The 23007-nt window shown below is 49.4% G+C and overlaps 6 protein-coding genes across 6 annotated transcripts; 4 read left to right on the forward strand and 2 right to left on the reverse strand.

Moving 5' to 3' along the window:
• Nucleotides 1-311: 311 nt before the first annotated feature.
• BDR25DRAFT_20893 (uncharacterized protein) lies at nucleotides 312-975 on the forward strand. Its single transcript, XM_033684589.1, has 2 exons — nucleotides 312-810; nucleotides 872-975. The coding sequence occupies exon 1, from the start codon at nucleotides 346-348 to the stop codon at nucleotides 691-693; it is 348 nt and encodes a 115-aa protein (XP_033548379.1). The 5' UTR covers nucleotides 312-345; the 3' UTR covers nucleotides 694-810; nucleotides 872-975.
• A 2262-nt stretch (nucleotides 976-3237) lies between these two features.
• On the forward strand, nucleotides 3238-3969 carry BDR25DRAFT_303062 (uncharacterized protein). The gene has a single exon (XM_033689931.1). The coding sequence runs from the start codon at nucleotides 3259-3261 to the stop codon at nucleotides 3886-3888; it is 630 nt and encodes a 209-aa protein (XP_033548380.1). The 5' UTR covers nucleotides 3238-3258; the 3' UTR covers nucleotides 3889-3969.
• Nucleotides 3970-8454: 4485 nt separating this feature from the next.
• BDR25DRAFT_342282 (uncharacterized protein) lies at nucleotides 8455-9261 on the reverse strand (the record flags this gene model as incomplete). Its single annotated transcript, XM_033693704.1, has 2 exons — nucleotides 8455-8706; nucleotides 8740-9261. The coding sequence occupies 2 exons, from the start codon at nucleotides 9259-9261 to the stop codon at nucleotides 8455-8457; spliced, it is 774 nt and encodes a 257-aa protein (XP_033548381.1).
• A 2060-nt stretch (nucleotides 9262-11321) lies between these two features.
• Nucleotides 11322-13805, forward strand: BDR25DRAFT_259943 (RGS-domain-containing protein). Its single transcript, XM_033686620.1, has 6 exons — nucleotides 11322-11638; nucleotides 11783-11867; nucleotides 11896-11979; nucleotides 12053-13160; nucleotides 13216-13403; nucleotides 13456-13805. The coding sequence occupies exons 2-6, from the start codon at nucleotides 11808-11810 to the stop codon at nucleotides 13573-13575; spliced, it is 1560 nt and encodes a 519-aa protein (XP_033548382.1). The 5' UTR covers nucleotides 11322-11638; nucleotides 11783-11807; the 3' UTR covers nucleotides 13576-13805.
• Nucleotides 13806-15749: 1944 nt separating this feature from the next.
• On the forward strand, nucleotides 15750-18093 carry BDR25DRAFT_285018 (serine/threonine-protein kinase-like protein chk1). Its single transcript, XM_033688151.1, has 3 exons — nucleotides 15750-16048; nucleotides 16114-16190; nucleotides 16281-18093. Exons 1-3 carry the CDS (start codon nucleotides 16028-16030, stop codon nucleotides 17902-17904), a joined length of 1722 nt encoding a protein of 573 aa, XP_033548383.1. The 5' UTR covers nucleotides 15750-16027; the 3' UTR covers nucleotides 17905-18093.
• Nucleotides 18094-19003: 910 nt separating this feature from the next.
• BDR25DRAFT_333683 (flavo protein) lies at nucleotides 19004-19773 on the reverse strand (the record flags this gene model as incomplete). Its single annotated transcript, XM_033692861.1, has 2 exons — nucleotides 19004-19359; nucleotides 19407-19773. 2 exons carry the CDS (start codon nucleotides 19771-19773, stop codon nucleotides 19004-19006), a joined length of 723 nt encoding a protein of 240 aa, XP_033548384.1.
• Nucleotides 19774-23007: the final 3234 nt, after the last annotated feature.

Consider the following 23007-nt stretch of genomic DNA (forward strand, 5'->3'; position numbering starts at 1 on the left):
CACTGGTATTTTGATCCTGAAAAATTGTCAGCCATAAACTCGATCATTAGAGACTTCGCTTTGTGATGTCGGACTGATATCCGAACTGTCGAGGTAGACGAATCTCTCACTTGACGTTAACGCATAGCCCCGAATTTCGCCCTTTACTTTGTTCGCATGGGCGAATTCGCCAAGAGATGTGGCGTGCGTTCCAGTTCGTTTTGTATCGTACTAGTCCTTGCTATTGTTTCTTTTACCTTCTTCCGTTGGTCATTTGAATCTTACGGTCGAGGATGCCTAATAACAGTTGTATTGTTCCTACTGGAAAGCCCCTCTAATCTAATATCCTGCTGTTCCGTTATTTCTATGCCACCTGCCCCCAGCCACCGCCCGTTTCGAGTGCCTGCTCATTCAATACCCTATGTCTCTTCTCTTCGCTTTGCGAGTGTTATTTTACCCTTCCTACACTGGACAGCTTTAGCTGCGGAATACAATTCTCGACGTGCAAGGCTGAAACCAAGATCAGAATCGCAAGGGGCGGCCTCATTCAAAAGCCGCTGCAAGGCTTCTTCGTCAAGCTTTGCGTTATATTTCTCTGGTAGCAGAAAACCTATATTCAAATGGGTAGATCGCTACAGTAACCCTTCGGGTACGGCTATTTCAGCACACTACGGCTATCGGATCATGCTTATCAGTGCTACGACGTTAAACTAAGAGGCTGAGGGTAAGCCTGAAGACACACTTTTGAAACCCACATGCTGGCTTAAAGTTCGAATTGTCAGAGGGCAGCTTATCTCATTGAGCTCCAGCAACTATATAGGGCAGCGGAAGGTGCGCAAGAGTAGTTAAAGTCTGTGCAAAGATTTCCGCTAATTGCAACAACGTCTATTAGGTATAAGGCCTGCCTCTCGGTCTACCATTTTACTCTTGGCCGTCGTAAATACTTTGTGCCATCATGGAAAACATGTACCCTGAAATTCGCCATTCTGGGCTAGGTTTCGCATTGACTTCGGATCTACAATACTCTGAAACCGAGCGACCCAACTTGAGTTTTGCAGATAACTTACACATTTCCGGAATCGGGTGCTCCTCTCGACCTAATCAGACATATTCAAGTAGCAGTTTACATACTCCACATGCATATCATGCTCACGCATCCCCCACCCCACCCAGGAGTGTATCAAGCATCATAAGTATGGGCAATCAGAGTTGCTCCTATGAATGGAATGGACCTAGTTTCCAAAACATGCCCGGAAGCCAGCCTATCTCAATTGACCCTAGCCTTATTAGCACTCCGGTAAGCACTCCTCCGGAAGTTCAACTAGGCTCGCCTTACTCACCTGCCCAGAGTTATGACAATTCCTATTCCGGGTTACCATCCCAACCACCGCAGTTACAATCCCAATTTTCGCAGATGGTGGTTCCTCCGCCCAATGGTCGCCAACACTTACCTCAACGCGCTTCTGACTTACTCAGGCCTGATTGCAAACCACAGGATTTTGGACTGTCTCAACTGGCTTCCCCAAATGCATTTTCGTTCGAGGAAAGCTGCATCCAAGCCCCTACTCCTTCTCTAGTCTCTGGTGATTCGTCTTTGGAGTCTAGCCCACTAGACTCCGATTTGGGTCCACCAATGCCAGTCTATTCTAGAGAGTATTCTCCATTGCCTGCTCTTGAAAATTTTCTCGATTTAATAGTACCTTTCGATTCCGTCTTTGGATTCGCCGATGCGATGTCCCCGGGGGGATACCCAAGCGTTCAGGAAGGGTCCGAGAGAAGGCGTTCCCCTACTCCTTCGCTATCATTTGGGCCAACAGCTCCATCTTCATCGAATATATCGAGTCGCTCCTCAAAAACAAGTTCTGCGAGATCTTCAAAAAAAGGGTCAACAATTACTTCAGCAACTTCTTCCTTTACAAGGAAACGTACAAAGTGCTCTAGTAAATGCAGAACCGGCATGAGGAAGTCGACCATACAGAAACGGAAGAATCGTGTTGTGGACACGCAAAAACCACTCACTGCCACCAATCTGGAAGAAATCAATCAAAGGTGTAGAAAAGTACAGGCGCTTCAAATGGACAGGGAGACGAGGCCCCCAGAAGACCAGTTACAGAACCAAGCGGATGCGAGCACGGCTGCGGCTGCCTGCATCTGTAATCCAAGGACAAAGGACTTCGATTCGAATACGGCTTTGGTGGAAGCCAACAAGGTTTCATCAGATGGTCTATGTGAGACGGAAGACTACGAGGAAGAATCGAGTTGCAGTGACTCGCCATTCCCAGACTCGCCTGATAGCACCGCGCGCGGAAACATTGTACGCCCAGTTTTATCGCCTCTGAAAACGGACTTAGTCAATCGCGTCATGACTGAATTTTACCGGCTCTTCGATGCAAATGTTGGTGTTCAGACCCACACGCAAGAGGCCGAAGGTTCAAATCACGAGAGTTCGACGGACAAGCAATCTCAGTGTCCCGTCAACTCTAAAACGATAACATGCAATTCCTCAGCGCAAAAGCGTAAGGGTTCTGACGGCGGTGCATTGCCTCCAAATGGTGGCGATGATCATGACGACGAAGACGAACATCGCAAACGAAGAAAATTGGATCCTGGCCCCCTTGAAACAAAGCTGTTTGGACGAAAAAAGTTTGCATGTCCTTTCTTCAAGCGCAATCCTAGCAGTCATTCATCTAATAGAGCATGTGTCTATCCCGGATTCCCCAGTATTTCTCGAGTGAAGGAACATTTGTACCGAATACATGCCTTACCTATTCAATGCGCGCGATGTCGCCAGATATTTGATAGTGAGGAAGAACTAACTATCCACGGTAGAGCACGAGAAAGCTGTGAATGGAAAGAAGCAGCTCCAGTAGAAGGCGTCAGCAAAGCACAAGAGGCAAAGTTGAGGAGTAAAAAAAGATCTACAAATTTGATACCCGAGGAGCAGAGGTGGAAGTCTATATATAAAATACTCTTCCCTCAGGACGCAGATAACCAGGTACCTAGCGCATGTAAGATCTCATCAAGAACTTCTTTTTTCGCCAAAGCTAACAAAAGTTAGATTGCGATTTCACGCCTGCAACCCCATTGACGCCATCTGGATCGCCCAATTCACAGGAATTCGTCAGATTCGAAGACTTTTCAAAGAAGAAGCTCCCCGAATTAGTGCGAGGTTCCTTAGAAGAGCTGGTGGAACAGAACACGCAAATGCAGCAGCTAGAGGAGACTCTTAAAAGTCAGCTCATTGACATCGTTCGAGAATGTCAAATAAAGCTATTTACTATGTATCAACAGGCGCGAGAAACCGGCTCGAACACGCCAACCAACGATGCAAATGCTATCTCCTCCCAACAATTCGACAGTCGCCAAGCAGAAAGAAACCCGGCCAGAGCGGAATTGGCAGAAGTATATGTACCACCTCTTCTAGTACAAGGATATAGCAATGGCCCCGATTTGGATGAAATTCAAAATGCACGCCAACATAAACCGAAAGGCTCAAGTGAACCTTCTGACTCGGGATATGGTTCTACAAATATTACCTTCGAAAACTCTGAGTCTCTCCGTCAACTACATTCCGAGACACGTACTGATGAGAACCCATCAGTCAACGTGGATGTAGTCGGAAATCTCGGTTCTCAGACTGCTACGAGCCAATATCCCTCCTTTGGTAATTCACAGACAAATCAATCATTCGATTCCTTCCCCCCAAGCTATATTCAAGATACCCAGACATATTCTCAGCCGGACAATTATTTCACTCAGACCTCTGATGTTGATATTTTTCAAGACCTATCTTTCGATTGCACACCCTCTCTCGACCCTTCGCAAAGTTTCACGTCTCCTTGGCCTCCGAATTTCGACGAAGAAAGCTCCACATTTCCGAGTTTTGGAGACGCACCGCACACTCAGTAGCAGCTCTATGGTGAGGGGTCTCATGTACAAAAGAAAATGCGGTCCTCATGTTGGCTTTAGAAGCAATTCGTTATATTTTTGGGATCCACGTCACTTCAGTTTAGATGTGCCCTAGTTATTTAGCCACGATATCCATAAATTGTTCTAAGATTTCAATGTGTTACCAAGCAGCACTGTTTTCCGCCTCTTTGCAAACAACACACAGCCTAACTACATGGCACTGCTTGAAGGCTACGCGGCGTGTTTAACACGCTTGGCACTCACCTACTTAATCACTCTTTCGTTTATTAAAAGACTATTAATATACTCGTAAAGCAATGTATAAATACAGAGTAATAGTCATAAAAAAGAAGAGTACAAAATATACTAAAACCCAAATGTTAAAGCACTAACTTAAAATTCAGATAGCTATAAATTTTAGAGCGCCCGTAATTAGATATTAAAAAAAACCTAAGTTACGGAATAGCCTGTAAAGAGTGGCTACTTTAAACTAAGTATGGCTCTAGACTAAAGTAAGTAGTTTTTAAAAAGGAAAGTTAAGAAGGTCTTTAGAATGAATGTATACATTTACGCTAGACCATAAATTTAGAGCGTGAATCCTCCTTTGAAACAGAAGGGGATATTAGGAAAGTACTCCGGGAGTATCTCATTGATGTGAGTTAGATAGAGAGCCATAGACACACTACGTCCGAATCCGAATCTTGATATCAGATACGGGCTGCAATGTGATCACATTCGGCTTCCCATTCTGGGGTACGCTTGGCATTAGGTACGTTGACGTGGACCATTCCGAGGCCTCGCTGAATGGTATGATAAGGCTGTCGTGGTCTCCACAATGGCGGTCTCAAGCTCTAGCGTAATTCCTTCATAATACTATTATGGTTAGTACGTGTGATAGGTATCGCGCAGGAAGCCCAAGCACAGAGAGGGAATGCAGGATAAGGGGTAGAACGAGAGAGTAATCCTTAGGGTCGGACGCAGAGGTACGGAGGCCGAAGAACCTATACCTAGTGCTAAGCTCGCAAGCCACTCAGGGGGTCAGATAGCTGTAACAGTAAGCATTTTTAAATGTTTCATGTGATAGTAGTATATTATTAATCTCTTCTTATTATATAGTTATTTAGTTAATTTTAACTAGTTAGTGCTTTTCTTTTAAAACTATTGCTAATGTTTTAAACTTTTATTGAATACGTATTCTCTTTGAAGGGTATAAGTTATCTGAATTCTATTTAAAAAAAAAAGGGTATAATATCCTGTTTTAAACCACTTTTAATTAGAGGAATAGAATTTACTTTACTATTCTTGTTGTACTTAGAAAGAGTTAACTTTATAAAATACATTTTAAAATAAAAATATTTTACTTTACCTACTAAAACACAATCTTTCAATACTGCGTTTACTCTTCAGCCCACCAACGTTCATATTTCGGTTGTTTGGAAAAGGGGTCTCGTGGGTATCTCAGAAAAGGGGGGAAGCGATTCTTTGCAAAGGCTGGACGGACCAGATCGGAGAGAAGAGAGGAAATGTTGCTTTCGTGAGTGCAGTTCCTGCAACATTAGCGCCCGGCCTGTTAAGCTAAACTCATCCTGATTTGCGTCGCACTTCGGTTTCTGCTCGACTAATCTTGTTTCCCTGCCTCTCATGTGTGGGTCTGGGCATGCGTCCTTGTCTCGCTCGACGATATGCGGATCGATTTTGTTGAGCACGAGTCGAGGTTGTCTTGGAGGATTCGATTCTTCTCGTGCCGTTCATTCGTCAAGTATTTGTTCCCACCTCTCTCAAACGAGAGAGATAACGCATCTTAGACACAATGGAAATCGCCATCTTAGAGTATTTGCGGCAAATGGAGCGCTGAATGTGTTGGCGGGTGGCCCTGTGGGAGGACAAGAGATGGACGGAAATTTGCGTCTTCTCGCCCTTTGACTCAGGCAAACGTTTCCATAGTCGGAACACTCCACGTCAATGCTCCGCAGCAGGTGCTTGGAATGCGTTGGCTTCCAAGACGCCTGTGCCGCCGTCGTCTATTTCCGGCTCGCAATCTCTTCCGTTCGATGTTACGTGTAGGTAAATATTCGTGAGGGGGTTGTAGATGGTTCTAGGGGAACTGAGCAGGGTGATTTGCGTGCTGATACGCGTTCTAGGAGAAAAGATAGTGTGGGGGGTCTGGCTGGGCGGACGCAGTGAGGCAGATGATAGTGATTTAGTAAAAAGGATGGAGTCAGATGCTTTTGTGTAGGGAGATCTCGAGGCAAATCTCCTGCTTGGCTTACTGAAAGACGTGGCGCTGAGGCCCAAGTGTTTACTAAGAGGGCGTGATCCCACAATGGCGCGCTGTCCAATGACAATTGCACGTAGCAAAGGGATCCTTAGGCGAAAAGAGCGTTCTCCAGAGGCAAAGGAGGGAACCCAACACCATGGCTCCAGCCAACGCCTCAAAAGTGTAAAAAGAAAGCTGGCGCAAGACATGGGAAAGTCAAATCCGTGAATCTATACACCGAGTTGCATGAAAAGCACAGACATAGTTAATAGAAATTCCATATACCTTTGTCCCAAGGGAGAGAGCAATTTGAAAAAGTTAGGTTTATATAGATAAACAAAACATTAGATATTTAGCGTGTTCTGCTTGGTGGAGCCTGAGAGACAGTCATCAGTAATGTGAATGACAGTGCACCACCCACATAGCTCTGCCAGGACGTCTATAATTGTACTGCAAGCGACCTTAGAGTAGGTCGTGGTGCACAGTGTCCACCTTAGTGCTGTGGGAGATGTAGTTGTAGGGTAGGCTAATCACCAAGTGCATGACGCGTTGGAGAAGTTTTGTCCGCCCCTTCAAGAACCATTGCACTCTAAGTTGTGCCCTTAGTTGGCTTGAATATATCTACACGATGCCCCCGACTGCCGCTAAGGTCACAGCAAGCAACGCCGTGGACATAAAAGCAACCTTAGGTACAGTGGAAAGCAACCGCCATACTTCTCTTTGACCTGTGCAAGACACAATGACGGCGCGGAGAATTAGAGACTCGGCGTTCCGCCAGATGCAACCCCTCGAGTACACAATTGTCCTCGATGAAGATATATTGCAGTCCATTACGCTGCCCCAAATGCCACAGTTAATGCCATAGTACGATGGAACCATTTCCTCAAGCAAGGAGGGCTTCGTTGATCGGGCCAACTCTGGTTCTGGCATGGCGTGCTTGCAAGCTCGGGGAAAGGTAACAGCCTCAAGATCCCAACTCTTGTAATTTAGGTGATTGACTAAAAAGGGACAAATAAAAACCGAGCATCTTGAATTTATCAAAAGATATCTACGATACGAAGCTCCTTCGAAGTCCGATGTCCTCGGCCGAGCATACAATACGACAACTCCTTGCTGCAAGACGTTGTGAAAGGAATACTTGCGATATTTGTCGCTACTGGGGATATTACTGACCCCCCTTCCTCCATTGGCTTGGCTGCAGGGTTTCGCATTTCGATCCCTCGATCCCCCGGCTTGCTTGATGTCGGTCGGTACAAATGAATACTAGCTTCGCCACAAAGCGTCCCGAGAGACGATGGTAACCGTCGAACCATTTCCGATGTGGACAATTGCTCTTTCTAGTTCCGCCGGTCCCTTTCGGGGTCGAGGTTAAGAGTCGCTGATATCGAGGTAGATCCAATACGTCCCCCCACAAGGGTTCGCCAATCATGCCATACCTCTGACCGACTCATGACATGTTCAGTGTCCTCAGATCTTCTCAACAAAACCTTTTTCGATTCGTCGAACCGTGGAAAAGGGTGGGAAATAGGTCTCACACCGACATTTCTGACTCAAGAAACACATGCGCTACCGCTGCCCCACTCTCTTCAACCAAGGGCATAACGGAAGGCAATATAATAAGGGTGGAGCGGAAGGGGAAACAACAATATCAAAATATAGTACCGCAACGTGCTGCTGCAGATAGCAAGGAGGCCCCTGTTGAAACAGGCTGCGAATAAAGAGGCGTCTGTTGGGAGGTCGGGTTTCAGAGCGATGCGCGTCGAAGGCATCATCATATCGATCCATCAATTCTTCGAATAAACGATAGCATCGATGTGTTGCGCTGACAAAGCACTCGAAGGACGAAATGAGCATTGTTGTCAGTCGTGTTCTGAGTCTTGATTTCGCGATCAAAGGCCAGCATCGGCATTCCAGTGCCCATTAGTCGCAATGTCGTACAAACTGAATCTCGAAGGGAAACCAGTCGTTCACGCCAGCGGCCCGCTTGGCTTTCTCACAGACGGAAGATTGGGCTGCCACGTGTTGGGAATCCTAGGACCACGCGGTTATCTTAACGAATTGTGCCATGACTCGTTACTCGGGTAGCCAGTTTTTCCCGTCTGGGCGGAAGATCTGCGTCCGTTCAGGACGAGATAGGACGACAGGAGATCTCCAGATGATGCCTCGACACTGACATCCGTGGGCTGGATGGGTTCTTGTGGAATATTGGAGAAATCAGCATGGCCTGATGTGTGCAGAGGCGGCACTTTGCCCGAAGGCTTGCCTTAAGGACTGATGAAACGGGGGCCGAAATCAATTGCCAACGACATCTAGGAAGTCTGAGAGAGCCGGAGAGCAGGAAAAGTCGACGGTGCTCCCTGCGAGAATTGGGCCAGGAGACGCATTATCAGTGTCACCATGTTAACGTCGTGCTTGGCAACAAGTAGCACGGCCGGTACCCCGAGGAGCGTGCTATCGGCGGGTATCTCGGGTGTGCAGAAATCCCAGGTGTTCGTTTCACACATTGACCAGCGGATAGCAGGTGTGGTGAAGCGGAGGAAGTTTCCGCTAGCAAGATGGCGCTATGCGAACACGAGAAGCCGGACTCTGCTCACCGACACTGAACTGGGCGGGAAAAGTAAGCTCCGCAAGCTGGCAAAAGGACCCCTTTCCTGGTGCTTTTGGATCTGAAACGTGGGGGACACTTGCTTTTCTTCAGCCCTCGCACGTGCCGAGGGTCGGAGATTTACAGCGCTCAGAACAATTTCCACTGCTGCAAAATTGGATGATGAGCGAATGTTCCCAGCGCCTTCGTTGCTAGCCCTCATCCAGCTGCTCAAAGAAACCCCCTCACGACCTGGGCATACCTGAACCCCCGTGGCGTTTACCATGAAACGCTCCACCGATGGTGATTCGCAGGCTGATCCCTGACTGGGCCCAGCGAGCGAGACGACGAGTGAAGGCGCTGCAATTTTGCCAGGCCGAAAGCGGACGCGATGGGAAAGGCTCCGGCAGCATGGGTAGTCTGGTTGGCCCAGCGCCGACTTGGCAAGGACGGCCTTGAACAGGACGATGTCTCGCAGCAAACCGCCAAACGTGTCGGTGGGGCTGGTCGCACACGTGGAGACGCGGGACATCTATCTCTCTCTCTCATCTCCAGAAAAGAAATAGCAGACTCTTCACCTTTGCGCTATGAGGAATGGATCTGCCGTGCCAACCAGCGCTGATCGTATGCACATCGCTGCCGCGTCGCACCCTTTTGCACACAGTGGCTTCGCTGCTCCCCTTGAATACGATGCTCGCTGCAACTGCGTTGCGTCGAGGCTCGCGAAAAGGGGCTCGTCTGAGAATAAGTAAAAGTCGAACCAAAGTGCTTTTCCCAGCCTGGGCCTTTGTTCTCTCCTTGCTGACGGCAGCGCGGGTAGCCGAAGCAAGGGTGCAACGTGGAGTGCACGTTGCCTGTGGAATCAAAATTGGCCACAAGCTAGCAGCAAACCTCCGCTCCTCTCAGAAACGTTGGCAGACGACGTTCCGCTCTCGGGGTTCGGCCTAGTTGGACATGCCCGCTCTGTGTGGCCTTCAAAAGCAGACACTTGCCAATCGTCTCGCGGGGCGACCCTCCTCACCGTGGCATGATGTCGCCACCATGCGTTACACGAAAACGGGGGCTGTCCATAACTGGGAAAACGGCGGTGCAGTATTCGAAACCCGGGTTGACGCTGGTGTCTGGGAGTCTGCGTGGCCCTGCTGTGTGAGAGGCGACGACATTCAGCACCTCTCAGCCCAACCAAGTGGTTGCTGTTGGCAGGTGTAACACTTGTCGCCTGCTCGCAACCTCTGCTGCTGCTCGAAGAAGAGGCTGCATGGAGGACACCTGTCTGCGTCATGCGAAAAGAAACGTCTCAATCAGACCCGCATACACCCATATAGCACAGGAGGCGCCGCGGATGCACAAGTCTGGCTGGCTGCAGCTCAATTGCGTGCAGGTGCGGACACACAGATGCTTGCAATAAAGCACTGCACGCCCATCCCCTCTTTCATCGCCTTTGTCTCCCCATGAGCGTCGCCGATACACGGCCGCTGTGGATCTCGTGCGATACGAGTCTGCACGCACAAGAGCGACGAGCTCGGCCGGTCGAGCAGGCAGCCATCTAAGTAAGAGCATGAGACATCCCAGGGGAGTTGATGAGGATGGGGAGGATGAGGATGAGGATGAGGATGATGATGATGATGATGACGATGATGATAATGATGGTGTTGTTGTTATTGTTGTTGTTGCTGTTATTGTCGTCGTCAAAGTTATAGCAGTCAGCACGGACAGGGGTGGAGGGGGGGTGCGGGGGAAAGGCACGGCAGAAAGCCAGGACAGTGTGTGGGCTTGGAGGTTGTCAGACATATTGCACGTCGACGCCCACGCAGCACAAGCACCGGACTGATGAGATGACAGCGCGGTGGTTGCTTTTGGAGTCTTGGATAACCGCCTCCAAACTTTGAGGACTGCGAGGACCGGGCAGCCGACGCGATGCGCAGACGCTGGCCCGGCAGGCTCGGGAGTCGGGCGGCGAGCTGGAGTGGTTACAGGAGGGGGTGCACACTATCGCGGAGAGACAGGCCACAGGCTAGCGAGCTCAGGCCCGCGCTCGTCCTGCAACAAGCTCGATCTGCAGGGATACCTCGTGGCCGCCCTTTCGCCAGCCAAGCATTTTATTCCCAAGGAGTCCTGGGAGCATGCCAGCGCGTGTGGCAGACCTCGCCCATTGCTGCTGGGGGGGCTTCGGGGCTGGCTAGTGCCTTTGTCATCGCCCACCTCGTTTTAGCCCTCGGCCGGCGTTGTCTAAGCTGTCTTAGGCGTGTGGTCGCCGCTGGGGCGGCAGAAAAAGTCACTGGTCACGGCCGCCCAGCGACACAGACCTCTCTGACCGTCGATGGAGCCACCCTTGCTAGCCCGTACCCACTTGCTCGCTCCCTTCGTCAAGCCTGCGACCTTCTTCTCCGCGACGCTCCTGCCTCTGTCGGCCAGATGCCGTTGACGACTCCCTACCTTCCTCAGACTGTTTCTGCCTCTTTGCCCGCATCGTCCCTTCTACCTACTAACACTCAGAATCCACAGCCTCAGCCCAGCATCAACGACGAGCAGGTCCACCTCGGACAAGTAGCAGACCGAGACAGGTCTGGCAGAGCCGTCGCCACGAGGGACACAACGGCAGCCTCACGCTCCGCTGCCCGCCGCTCTACAGAGAAACGTCGCTCTACCCTCACTTCGCGCTTTCCGCTCCTGCGAAAGAGCAGTCGCGAAGCCACAGGCCCGACGCTGACCTCTACTCCCGCCGGCCACATAAGAGGAGCTAGTAGTGCCTCCATCAACCTTCCCGCTTCCGCCGACTCTCCCTTCCTCTCCACAGGAGCCCCGCGTGCTTCCCCAGCATCTGCACGAGGCCGATTTGAACGCAAGAGCGAGGAATTGCGTCTGCGAGAACCTTCCTTGAATCCCAGCGTCCACTCGGTAGGCCACGAGTCGGTTGCAGATAACGCATCCATCCACTCGACCACCCCGCTCCGGCCCGCAGCATCGAATTTGTCGATCCGGGCGCCGACTGCAGAGGAACAGACGGGACAGGCTAGTCTGGATTCCCGACGACTGGCATCGACCGCTGGAAGCTCACCCCGAGCCGCTGACAAGAAGATGCATCAAACTTCGTCAAGGCTGCTCCGCATGACGGACGATGAACGGCCCTTTACTCGAGTAAGTAGCATTAATTGATATATTTCAGTCATATATATGGCCCCAATATGCTCTCTTGTTTGCATATCCTCACCGCACCTCACTATTCATTTCTGACCCTAATAATTCGTGCGTCCCAGCTGACGTGCCCCTCAACCTACCCCCCCTGGAGTGATCTCAGAGTTCAGCTAATAACGTGATTTCAGGACTTCAAAGACTTGTTCTCCACCTTGATGGTGTCGCTTCCCCTTACTCCTCACAGGGTCCGTTTCCGTATGATCGACTTCACCTTTACTTCAGACGAAGCTATTACCAATCTCGGCTCTCTGAAATTCTCACAATCAAACCGCATGCCCGACCCGAAGGACTCCTCTCGAGTTGTCACCACTACGACGACTACCACCTTCTCCATGGCGAAGGAAATGGCCCGCTCAGTCTGTCAGAAATTCTTCGAAGCAAAGTTCATCGAATCTGTTGAAAGTAAAATTGACTTCCAGAACAAAAACTCAGTATGGCAATTGACTCCCAAGGGTATTCACATCTTGGAAAGGTTCTGCAGCCGCAACGGTATTCAGTCCGCCCATGTTAAAGCTGTTATTGATTCAAGCCGCAACCCTCGCCAGCTCGTGATTCTTGAGCGAGATATCGACACGGATAAGCTTCATCACGATGAGCAGACTGTCGAGATTATCTTCCGAAGATTTGTGGGCGCAACTGTGAATGAATCACTGTCGGCAGACTCAGACTCCATCCACGAATTCTCAAGGAGTGACGTTGGCGTCCGTATGATAAAGCACAAGCCATCGAACGCCAGGCCGTATGAGCACGTCTTCACAGGCAAAGCTACCGTTGATTGGTTGATGGATTGCTGCACGATGGTCGACCGCCGTGAAGGCCTCGAGATCGGCCAATTGTTCCTTGACCTTCGCCTTATCACTCCAGTAGACGCCCGAGCTCCAGGGAACGATACTAAATTCGTTCCAACAAAGCAAGCTCAATACTACGTCACTGTCCACGGCCAGCAGATCGCTGGTTGGACTGAATTCGACGATTCCCCTATTCCAGCAGACCCCAACTCTGGGAAATCTCGTGAGGGAGCTGCCCGCGATTCCAACAGCAACCGTACCAATGTGATCATCCGTAACCCCTCTTGGCGCCTTCTCTATCGCGAGTTCCTGAAAGATACCATGTGCGAGGAGAATCTGTCCTTCTACCTGGAGGTGCAAGAGTTCAGGGCCCAGTACACCGCTGCTGTCAGTATCACTGGCGATCACAAAATTGAGACCATTCGGGAGACACTAGCTGCGGCCTATGGTGAATTTTCATTCTACCTTCCCATTCCTGACACAACTCGCTAATCAACGTCTAGGCTTATATAACGCCTTCCTCGCCCCCGGATCACCGAATGAACTTAACATTGACCATGCCCTGCGGACTCAGCTCGCGACCCGAATGACCCGTGCTGTCGGTGACGACACTGCGATGATGCAAAGCTTGGTAGAGGTTGCTCTGCTTTTCGAGAAGGCCCAGAATTCCATCTTCAAGCTCATGTCGAGTGTACGTACACCGTAAATTGGGTTCAAATCAAACTGATGCTAAAATGTTTCAGGATTCTGTGCCAAAGTTCATCAAACACCCAAAGTATGGCCCTCAGCTGCGGGGCCTGGACGCTGCTGCTGCTGCTGCCTATGTAGCAAACTCGAACATGTCGTCATCTCGGTCCTCATAGGAGGGGATCGAATTTGATCGACGGTTCTCATTTGCGTTGTTTTAGGCGGGCTTTATAATTGCATTATTCCCCTTATCCACCAGGCATTGCAAATTAGACTTAAGGCGTTAGGATAGGAAAATACATTTAGCATTATTGGAGGCTGTCTGTGGGTATTTTCACATAGTCGTTTAATTCTGCTTCCCCTAGTGGGGAGCTATAAAGAGAGTGAATGACATCATTTGAATAAGTTGTGCTTTACAGTAGTCGTATCTCAACTTTGTGCAAGTGTTTTGATTGCTATGACAACCACAGTCGCGCCTTCTAATCTGACCGTTTTACGGAGAAGCTTTGAGCTAAGGGCATTGATTGCCTATTTGGGCAGGTAACAGAATAATGAGTATCCTCCGAGGCTCTTGCTGGTGTAATCGCTAGTCAAATCTCTCTTAACATCTGCCACTCTAGCTCTCCGCTTTGAGGATACAAGTATGGTCGATCTAACTTAAACGAGAATCTTATTTCTTTGTTTACTTGCTGCAAAATCTCCTACGGAAGACACAGCCTCTGCTCAGCCATGCTTCTATCTTCGCCGTGTCTGTTTAGACAGCCTGCTTTGGGATTCTCCTAAAGCTACTGAAAAAAAATAATTTGTATCGCACATTTCTTTTCAACTTGGCCTATGCTTGCCTCTACACCATCGGGCAGAGCAGAACTTCTTCGGGTTGCTCCTTGCTGCATTGAACAGCTCTACTCTTAGAAAAGTTCTGTGAGCATGAATCTACAACTCAGAACTTCGGCCCGACCTCGCAAACACCTCCTCACTCCAGTTCCGGAGAGTCCGTTCTTGACATCATCCCTTGTCGCAGCTCCCACGTCTGCATTTAGAAAGGCCCGACATGCACAGTTTTACACATAGCTACTCCCGCAGCTGCAACCACTCTTTCGGAATTCACTGCCACGTGTGTTGTGCACGGTAAATTTCGGTAAAACCGTCTGTACATGCGTAGGGATCCCAAAAGCCACAAACTCATGGATGGCGACAGCAAAGCAATATCTGTGTCATGGTAGTCGCACGGTTAGTCCCGTGCTAGGTACTAGTGGGCCGCAGGGCCAGCCGTGAATGTCGGCACACATGCACATTATTCACGTCGATGCGGAACCTTAACGGGGGGGATGCTGGCGCGTGTGTAGCGTGTATTAGGGTAGATCCTGGGGATGTTTAGTAAACGTGGGTGGCGAGTTGAAGGGAAGTCCTAATTTGGGGGTTTGGAGGGCGGTATTAGGGCTGGCTGGCAAAAATGGAGAATGGAGCCATTGGGGGGGGAAGCGGCAGCTGAGCCAAGATGATACAGGGCAAGGCTGGATGAGTCAAGTCGGGTCGCAATGCCTCAAACAAAGAGCTTACTGTGAAGAACAACGTGCTGATAGGCGCTGCATGCATCTCATTTGGCCAGAACGTCGTGGGGGAATGGATATACTATTCATGTCCGAGATGCATGCAGATGGGCGACTGAGGACCAAGATTGTTGCGTGTCAGGGAGATAGAGTTGAGATGGTGTGCATTCGGGGGGGGGGGGGGGGGGGGGCTTTGGTGTGCCCAGATGAGGTTCAGAGGTTGGGAGGGAGCTCGTGGCAGCACGCTTTTCCCACGAGGGCCGCCACGGCGTGCATTTTGGGTTGGTGGCGGGTGCGGATTCCGGGCCTGTGGATCGAAGGCGTGTTTGAGTTTGACGACTTCGCCTTGAGCACAGTAGCCGAACCACATCTGAATCTCTCCCTCACTCAGTCCAGCCTCCACACAGTCGCCGTTTGGAATCTAGAGTGTCATGCTCACGGATGGCATATTTGTGGTGGGTTCCCACTATCATCGGAAGCCGTACTGTGCTCTCACTCAGGTTTCCGGGTTCCTAGTCCCGACAATTTGTGATTGTGGTTTGATGTCAAGTTGCTGAGTGGGTTTGGCGGTTTGACCACGATCGTAATTCCAGCGTCCTGGATTCTCCGACCGGCATTTGCACATGGCAGGTGGCTGCGAGAGCTGGATCTCATTCGATTAATGTGAAACTCGTACCTTCAGGCTGCACAGTTGCGCGCTCCTCGTACGATACTCACGTATGTGGTGGGGAATCTCGGGAAAAGTCGCGAAACCTGCACAATTCCCCACCACAGCTACAATTGGGCTTGGAGAAGGTGGACCGAGTTTCCCAAGAGAAAGGACTCCTGAGAGAGACAGAGACTGAAAGTGGTTGCGTCATTGTCATGTGACTTGGTAATTTATCGATAAGGGATTTCGCGTTGCCGAGCCGAAAAAGCGTGTTGTGGTTTGTGTTGTGGGTAACACGGAGGAGAGGGTTATTCCGAAGACGCGCCAACAGGCAACAGTTCAGCATATCAGCTGGAGCCTCGTTAGGCTTCACACTGGGTTACGCGGCTTTTTGTTCGTCTGTTATTCGCGTTACAGGAGAAGAGGGGAATGGCGCCTGCACCGCCTGGGGTACGTTGTTGCATCAATGATTTTGTCACGGTTGTTGCAAACAGGAATACTGACGGCAGGAATAGAGCCAAATTGCTCCATTGCCATCGAATCTCCCGTTTCGAATCATCAGCAAGACGATTGGACAGGGTGCCTATGCATCGTATGTATTCCCGCTTTCTACTTTTGAGTCTAATCCTAGAACTTTCCATACCCTTTTCAACACCATCCCGCTAACCTCCACACTGCTTAGAATTCGCAAAGCATGTCCCCTGCATGCCCCAAAGCCCGTCATCGCCGTCAAATTCATCAACAAAGAACATGCCTTCCGACAAGGTCGTCTGTCCCCAAAGCAGCTGAAGATGGAGATAACCCTGCACACCCATCTCGGAAAACACCAAAACATCATCCACTGCGTGGGTTCCGGCGAAGACACCATTTGGACTTGGATTGCTATGGAGCTTGCCGAGGGCGGCGACCTCTTTGATAAAATCGAAGCCGATGAAGGTGTTGGAGAACACATTGCGCATTTTTACTTTACCCAGCTAGTGTCGGCGGTGAGCTTCATGCACAGCAAGGGTATTGCACATAGAGATATTAAGCCCGAGAATGTGCTTTTGAGTGGGGAGGGGGATTTGAAGTTAGCGGATTTTGGACTCGCGGCGCTATTCAAGAAGGATGGGGCTTTTAGACTGTGTAATACGGTTTGTGGGAGCCCGCCATATATCGCTCCGGAGATTGTGGGTGGCAGGAGAAGTAAGAGAGCGGATCTACTGGATGCTGGGTACGCGGCAAATCTGTGCGATATTTGGAGTTGTGGGGTTGTGTTGTTTGTGTTGCTCGTGGGGAACACTCCCTGGGACGAACCAACAATGCGCAGTGAGGAGTTCAAGGAATACGTCGAGACAAATGGTCGGACTACCGACGAGCTCTGGCAAAAGATTCCTCCCGAGATTGTGTCGCTGCTCCGCGGCATGCTCAAACTAGATCCAGCATCCCGCTTTACACTCGACGAAATCCGGACACATCCCTGGTTCACAAAAGAGAACCCTTACCTCTCACCTAATGGGACTAACGCAAATCCAATCGGCCTGGCTACACAGATGCTTTCCCAGCTTCGAATAGATTTCTCGCAAGACCCAACGGCTTCCCAACAGCGCGGCGGGACTCCCCAGGACTCAGATGCAATGGACATTGACTCCTTCCCTCGACGCTCACATGCCCACCCCGCAAACATCAACATGATGATATCTTCCACGCAGCCCGAAACCCCTGTCGCTGAAACTCCATTCGATTGGGAACGACCACCTCGACTAGGCACGCACGATGGGATTTCTGCATCACAGCCGGCTATCGGGAATGGCCATCGTCCGACATACCAATCGCAGCCGCTTACCCAGACGCCATTCCTAAGCCAGTTTCCGTCCAGTACTCAGGATTTGCTGTCCCAGGATCCGAGTTTGACGCAATTCACACCCACACCCTCGGTCCCACTAACTCTGACGCAAGCGGCTCGTAAATTCAAAGACGTCCTGCCTAACTACTCGCTCGCGCGCTTCCTGTCGCCACTCTCACTCTCGCTCCTCATCCCCCTTCTCACCGAAGCCCTACACCGTCTAGGTGTCCCAGTTCCATCATTCGGCGACGAGCAAGTCGAGCAGTGGGAGAGAGATGGTGAAGCGAGTGTGAGAGTTAAGATGGCGGATGGTAGACGTCAGGGGTTGAATGGACATTTGGTTGTGGAGAAGGTTGTCTTTGGGGGCGAGAGGATGTGTGAAGTCAGGTTTGTGAAAGCAAGTGGAGATCCACTGGAGTGGAGGAGGTTTTTTAAGAGAGTAGTTGTTTGTGTCGGAGATGTAGTTTTGAGGCCTGGGTAATTTTGGGGGGGTTAGGGAGATGGGAAGGGTACGAGTCTACGCAAGTGGCATGTGGTATGATTAAGTGGATGTAATTCGAATTTGCATTGGATGAATGTCTTAGATGTGTATTGTGGCCGGCTGGATTTCACATATTACGCAGCATGGATTGCTGCGCGTTAAGGACTTCACTCAGGGATCAAATAGAGTACGACAATAAATTAGTTTAACTGAATGTGTCGTCTAAACGTAACAACAGAGATAATGTAACAGCTCAGAACTCGGCGACAATCCCAAGATTTCTAGTCGGAATCCTGCCAGAGGAGTGAAGGGAATTATGGGGTTGAACTTTGTGGCGATGTATCAACAGGAACGATTGGGACATGAAATACACGGCAGAAACTGTATCGTTTAGTGACATCAATTGCCTACTTTAGTCTAGGTACAGGCTACAGAACCATGCTTAGACTTGTAGAAGGACCGATCCGTAGAAACCGTTGATATACACTTGTGTGGGATATCCGTAGAGTGAGTAGTAGTTCGATACCGCATCATACCACTGATATCACAGCTATGATGCCCCGCCAGCCAAATCCTCCCCCAATTATTCTGAACTTAAGAGGTGTAGAGGTCCCATGAGTATACCTCTCTACGAAACGGAAAAAAAGTTTTGTGGTAGTTGATCATAGCTGTTTAGTTTATCTTTTGTGCTCATATTCGGGTTCCATTGAGAACAGGGAGGCCCTTTAGCTTCGCCGATAGCAATGGTTTCAACGACCACAACTGTGCCCACTAGGCCCTCGTGACAGGCGGCACAGTTTGAACGTTGGTGAAAGTTTGGGTCATAAAGCAGGGGGTGATATAGCACGCCTTGGAGACGGAGGCATAGCTTTTGTTATAACCTTTGCTGTTCGGGTCGTGCTCAAGTGGGTGCGAGGTGGGGATTTTGAGGCTGTCTAGCGGGTGGTGAAGGCATTGGAAAGTGTGAGCAGAGGCACACGTGTCCTTTGGTTCCTCGGGGTGTCCAAAGTGAGAGTATTCAACCCAACGCAAAGTGAAAGAGCCCGATCGGCCGTAGATTGCAGGCTGACGTAAATACTTCTATCAGGCAAAACCCATCTCACCTCAAGCCTAACCTACTTTCAACTACCTTGACAATATCTCTCCAATCTCTCATAGCACCGCCACCAATATCACCACAAGCTAACTCCTTTTCCATGGGTTGCAGTACCTCAAACCAACCCCCGTTCTTCACGCCCCAGTCCTCATCCAACACTTTAACCTGCTGCATTGTAATCGGCTGCTTCCACATCGCAGTATTCATAGACGGTGCTACAAGTATCTTTTTCTTCATCCCAACCCCCTCTCTACCTTCCCCCCTTTGTCGACCAAGACCAGGAAGATCTCGGATCGGATCTAGCTCGCCGGTCGTATCCCATGCCCTGATGACAGAAAGTAACAGGTTGTCTGACCAGCCTTGAGTGATTTTTTGCCAATGAGTCTGCGCTTAATGGTGCCACGACCATCAAGTCCCCAGCGCCGAAGCTCGATGTGTAATATCTTGTTGCCTCGAACCCAGGGATCTCGCCACTCATCCTCATCGAAGTATATCCCGCCTACATTCGGGAGCGCCTCTATATCGTGTATTGAAGGCTGTTCGGAGCTCTGACCGCGCAAGAAGTTGGTTGCAGGGGATGTGAAGATGAGGCGAATGGAAAGATTCTGGTATTTTGAGAGAGCGTTTATCATGTTGGGGATTTTGATAGTGGCAACAGAGCCTGTGGCGCATAAGAGGAGGTGGATCTTGTCATCATCAAGAGGGAGGTCGAGGGTGTCTTTTTGCACTGGCTTTAGGTTCAGTGGTTTGAGGTTTGTTAATGTAGCGGACATCCTGCTGCCAAAATAGTGCTGCTGTTGGGTGTCAATTGATACTCCGAGGAGCGGTTAGTTGAGACAATTGATAGAGATCTGACGTTCTTTGTTGCTAGAAGGGTGGACTTATCGATTGATTCGTTGATATTAATAATGAGGATGGAACTAGCAAAATTTGAGCATGAGATATCCTTGGCGATCGGAGATTTTCAATCTTCACAGGTGGCAGGGCTGGATCACGTGACATGGTCGCTGTCAGCATGTGCAACTCTAGCCTTAATCCCATCATAGAACCCTGCTTAAGGCGCGTATTCACATTCTTGAAGTGAAAAGGCCCAATATCCTCTTAAAGATACATTAGATACCAAGATGGACTTACGCTCTTTCCAGAAAGGTTTACGATCCACAGGCTAAATCCTTCTTAACTCCGAAAGGATTACATGTACCTAACGTCATGTCCTAGACCAAGCTCTCGGAGCTATGCAGACTAAACATACCTCTCATCTGACGCGGGATCTGTGGCCTGAGAGCATGTCGAGAGGTCTGCGAAGGGAAGATGTTATTTAAGTAGATATGGTTTCTTTCCAACTGGCATCACGCAGCAGTTACTCTAAAACCTCCCCGCAAGCCAGGACATCATTTTCCAGTCCTCCAAATTGTATTGGATTTTCATTCATGGATCCGCCTAACACACTATTGGGGACACAATGTATGTTGGCCCGTTCGATCGAGATCTGACGGTCCGAGGGGTCTAATCTCAAACGATGGATATCGTGACGACGGCGTGCCAGGCGCATCCAATCTTTCCCAGCCGTCTACTCGTGATTCCATCTCTTTCGAGAAGAATATTTGTTGAGACACTGAAACTTCGGAGAATAGGGATATAATATCTGTAGCCGGGCCAAGACACTATCTACTAGTGCCTGTATCTCTACATTATACGGCTGCCTCTGGAGGCTCCACATCAATACAACACTCTTCCGTTGCACCACTACCAGGCTTACAATATCCTAGCTCTTTCCAGCACTTTTTCGGTTTCAAGAAGGCATCAAGGACTGAATCTCGTCCGCCATGATTGAAGGTACACTTTCGGTACAACTCCCAGAGCGTATTGCGGGGGATTTTTATTCTGCAGAGGTCGACTGCAACTGCTTATATATTTAGTGAGTAAAATGGCATTTAGGCGGGTGATGGAGGGAGCCGTGTCCATGATTGCTATGACGATGGGCGATCGAGATCTGTGCATAGTTGATCCATAGGATCGCGACTCCGCCTTGGGGATTCCGCCGCTGATAGGACAGTCGAAGCCTTTAGTCCCAAATCGATGGTTTGTCGACTCTCCACTCGCAGCGAAAAAATTAGTCTAGTAATAACACGACCCACCTCCTGAGATTTTCTAGGACCACCTACGTGACCGAGGGCTTGAAATCAAGCTCAGACACATCTCTTCCGGAGGGTCTAGTCGCCCGTGTAATTTTTGGTGGGCAGATGACTGCAAAATTCCTACAACGCGAGTTTACGTGTTTTCTGCTTATTTACTATTTTGGCACGCCCCTTAAGAACATTAATAGTTTATGGCTATTTTCCTCTAACGTAGAGGACCTCCTAAATAGTTGTTATTTCTCTGCTGTCATCAGCTTAACAGCAGCAGATAAACCCTAACAACTAAACTTGCGCCCGCCCTTTAATAAAGCCGTCGCTCTGTTGAAAAAACAGTACTAGATACAGCTTAAACAGAGGCAACACGCGCAGCTGTATCGTCGTCCTCATGTGGTTGAGTTGCTGGGAGTGTGAGAGGATCCATCGCACAAAAGCTGGGCCCCTAAGGTAATTAATTGAACACGGTGTTATCTCTGCAACCTATAGTGCGATTTTGCTAAAAAATATACTAATTAACGCAGAATTAGATAAATTAATTAATTCTTGCGCTAAGCCTAGCAATAGGAGCAACAGAGAGATTGTAGGTCGCGTTAAAGTTAGAAGAAGGTGGATTTTCCCATACAAATCTGGGCCCCCAAGCTACCAAAAATTACACGGGCGACTGGAGTCACTGGACCCTCTTCCGGAGGACCCCTCACGGCACGTGACTCGGGCCAAGACAGGGGGGTTGGTTATTACTAGACTACGAAAAAATGAGCATGAAACGCACATAGTCTTTTCAGGTGGGTTGTGGGAGCGGTGTTGTTGGGATTCCCACAATCTTCTTAAGCTAGTTGTGAGGTAGGCTTTTAGTACACGCAAGAAAAACTGTGCTTAAAATTGTGCTTGCTTACACTTCCTGTGCTTCCTTGAGGTTTTCCTGTCGCGACTTAGCCTCGATCTCGTTCCACGTCTCTATTTTGTTGAGCGTTCCAAAGATGGCGATGATCGGCGTGTAACAACCCTCAAGCCGGCCAAACAGTGAACCGGGGTGTTTGTGATGCGTGCACTTAATAGAAAATATAAGAGCCGTTATGACCTCAAATGGATTTCGATCTCGAAAATTGACAGCGCAGAATATAAACTCGAAGCACAATCGGAGAAAGAGGGCATTGTCCACCTGCATTGTTTGACTCAGATACGTATCAACAACGTGAAGGGTAACATTAGCCCAAGTACCAGTAACTCCCCGTAATGGGACATTCAGGGTAGTTCCCCGAGGCTGTAAATCGAGTCCTCAAACAAGGCTAGTGGTAGTCATGCACTTGTTGGGTGGAATGGAAAGTGTTCTCCTTCTCTTTCCCCCGTCATCGCCAGCCGAATAATTTTGCTCTATGGATTTAATACCGTATATGATGCGGTTTATTTTACGGCTCTCCTCAGGAATGTGGCTACGAAAATACTATATTTTTCCGCAATGAGTGGTCTTCGAGTCAGAGATGGTGAGCCATTGTCCCTTCCTTTTTGCTCTTGTCGGGGGTTCGAGCCCGCGATGGGTGGTGATCGAGCAATTGCAGACCAAACAGCTTCTTTTATGTCAGCCAATGGAAGTTTCGAGAGCCATTCTGAGAGTTGGTGCGTTCTCTTCCTATTTTTAATTATAACGTTGTTTGGGTTCCCGAGGTCGCTCTCAGCTTGTGCCCAAAATGTCACCGAGCAGGAACTAGGAACCACACGTAGGAGGAAACATTTCATTCATGTCAATATTCCTTAGTTAGAAGGCGGGGTAGCACAGTGAACCGTATCTCCACTCATGTTCCAGGTTAAATTAGGATCCTAACAGCTTTAGAGGTCTACCTGTAGAGTTTGGCCGAATTCCCACACCTGTCTCCA

This window comes from Lindgomyces ingoldianus (genome assembly GCF_010093535.1).
Source record: "Lindgomyces ingoldianus strain ATCC 200398 unplaced genomic scaffold BDR25scaffold_13, whole genome shotgun sequence".
Classification (NCBI taxonomy): Eukaryota; Fungi; Ascomycota; class Dothideomycetes; order Pleosporales; family Lindgomycetaceae; genus Lindgomyces; species Lindgomyces ingoldianus.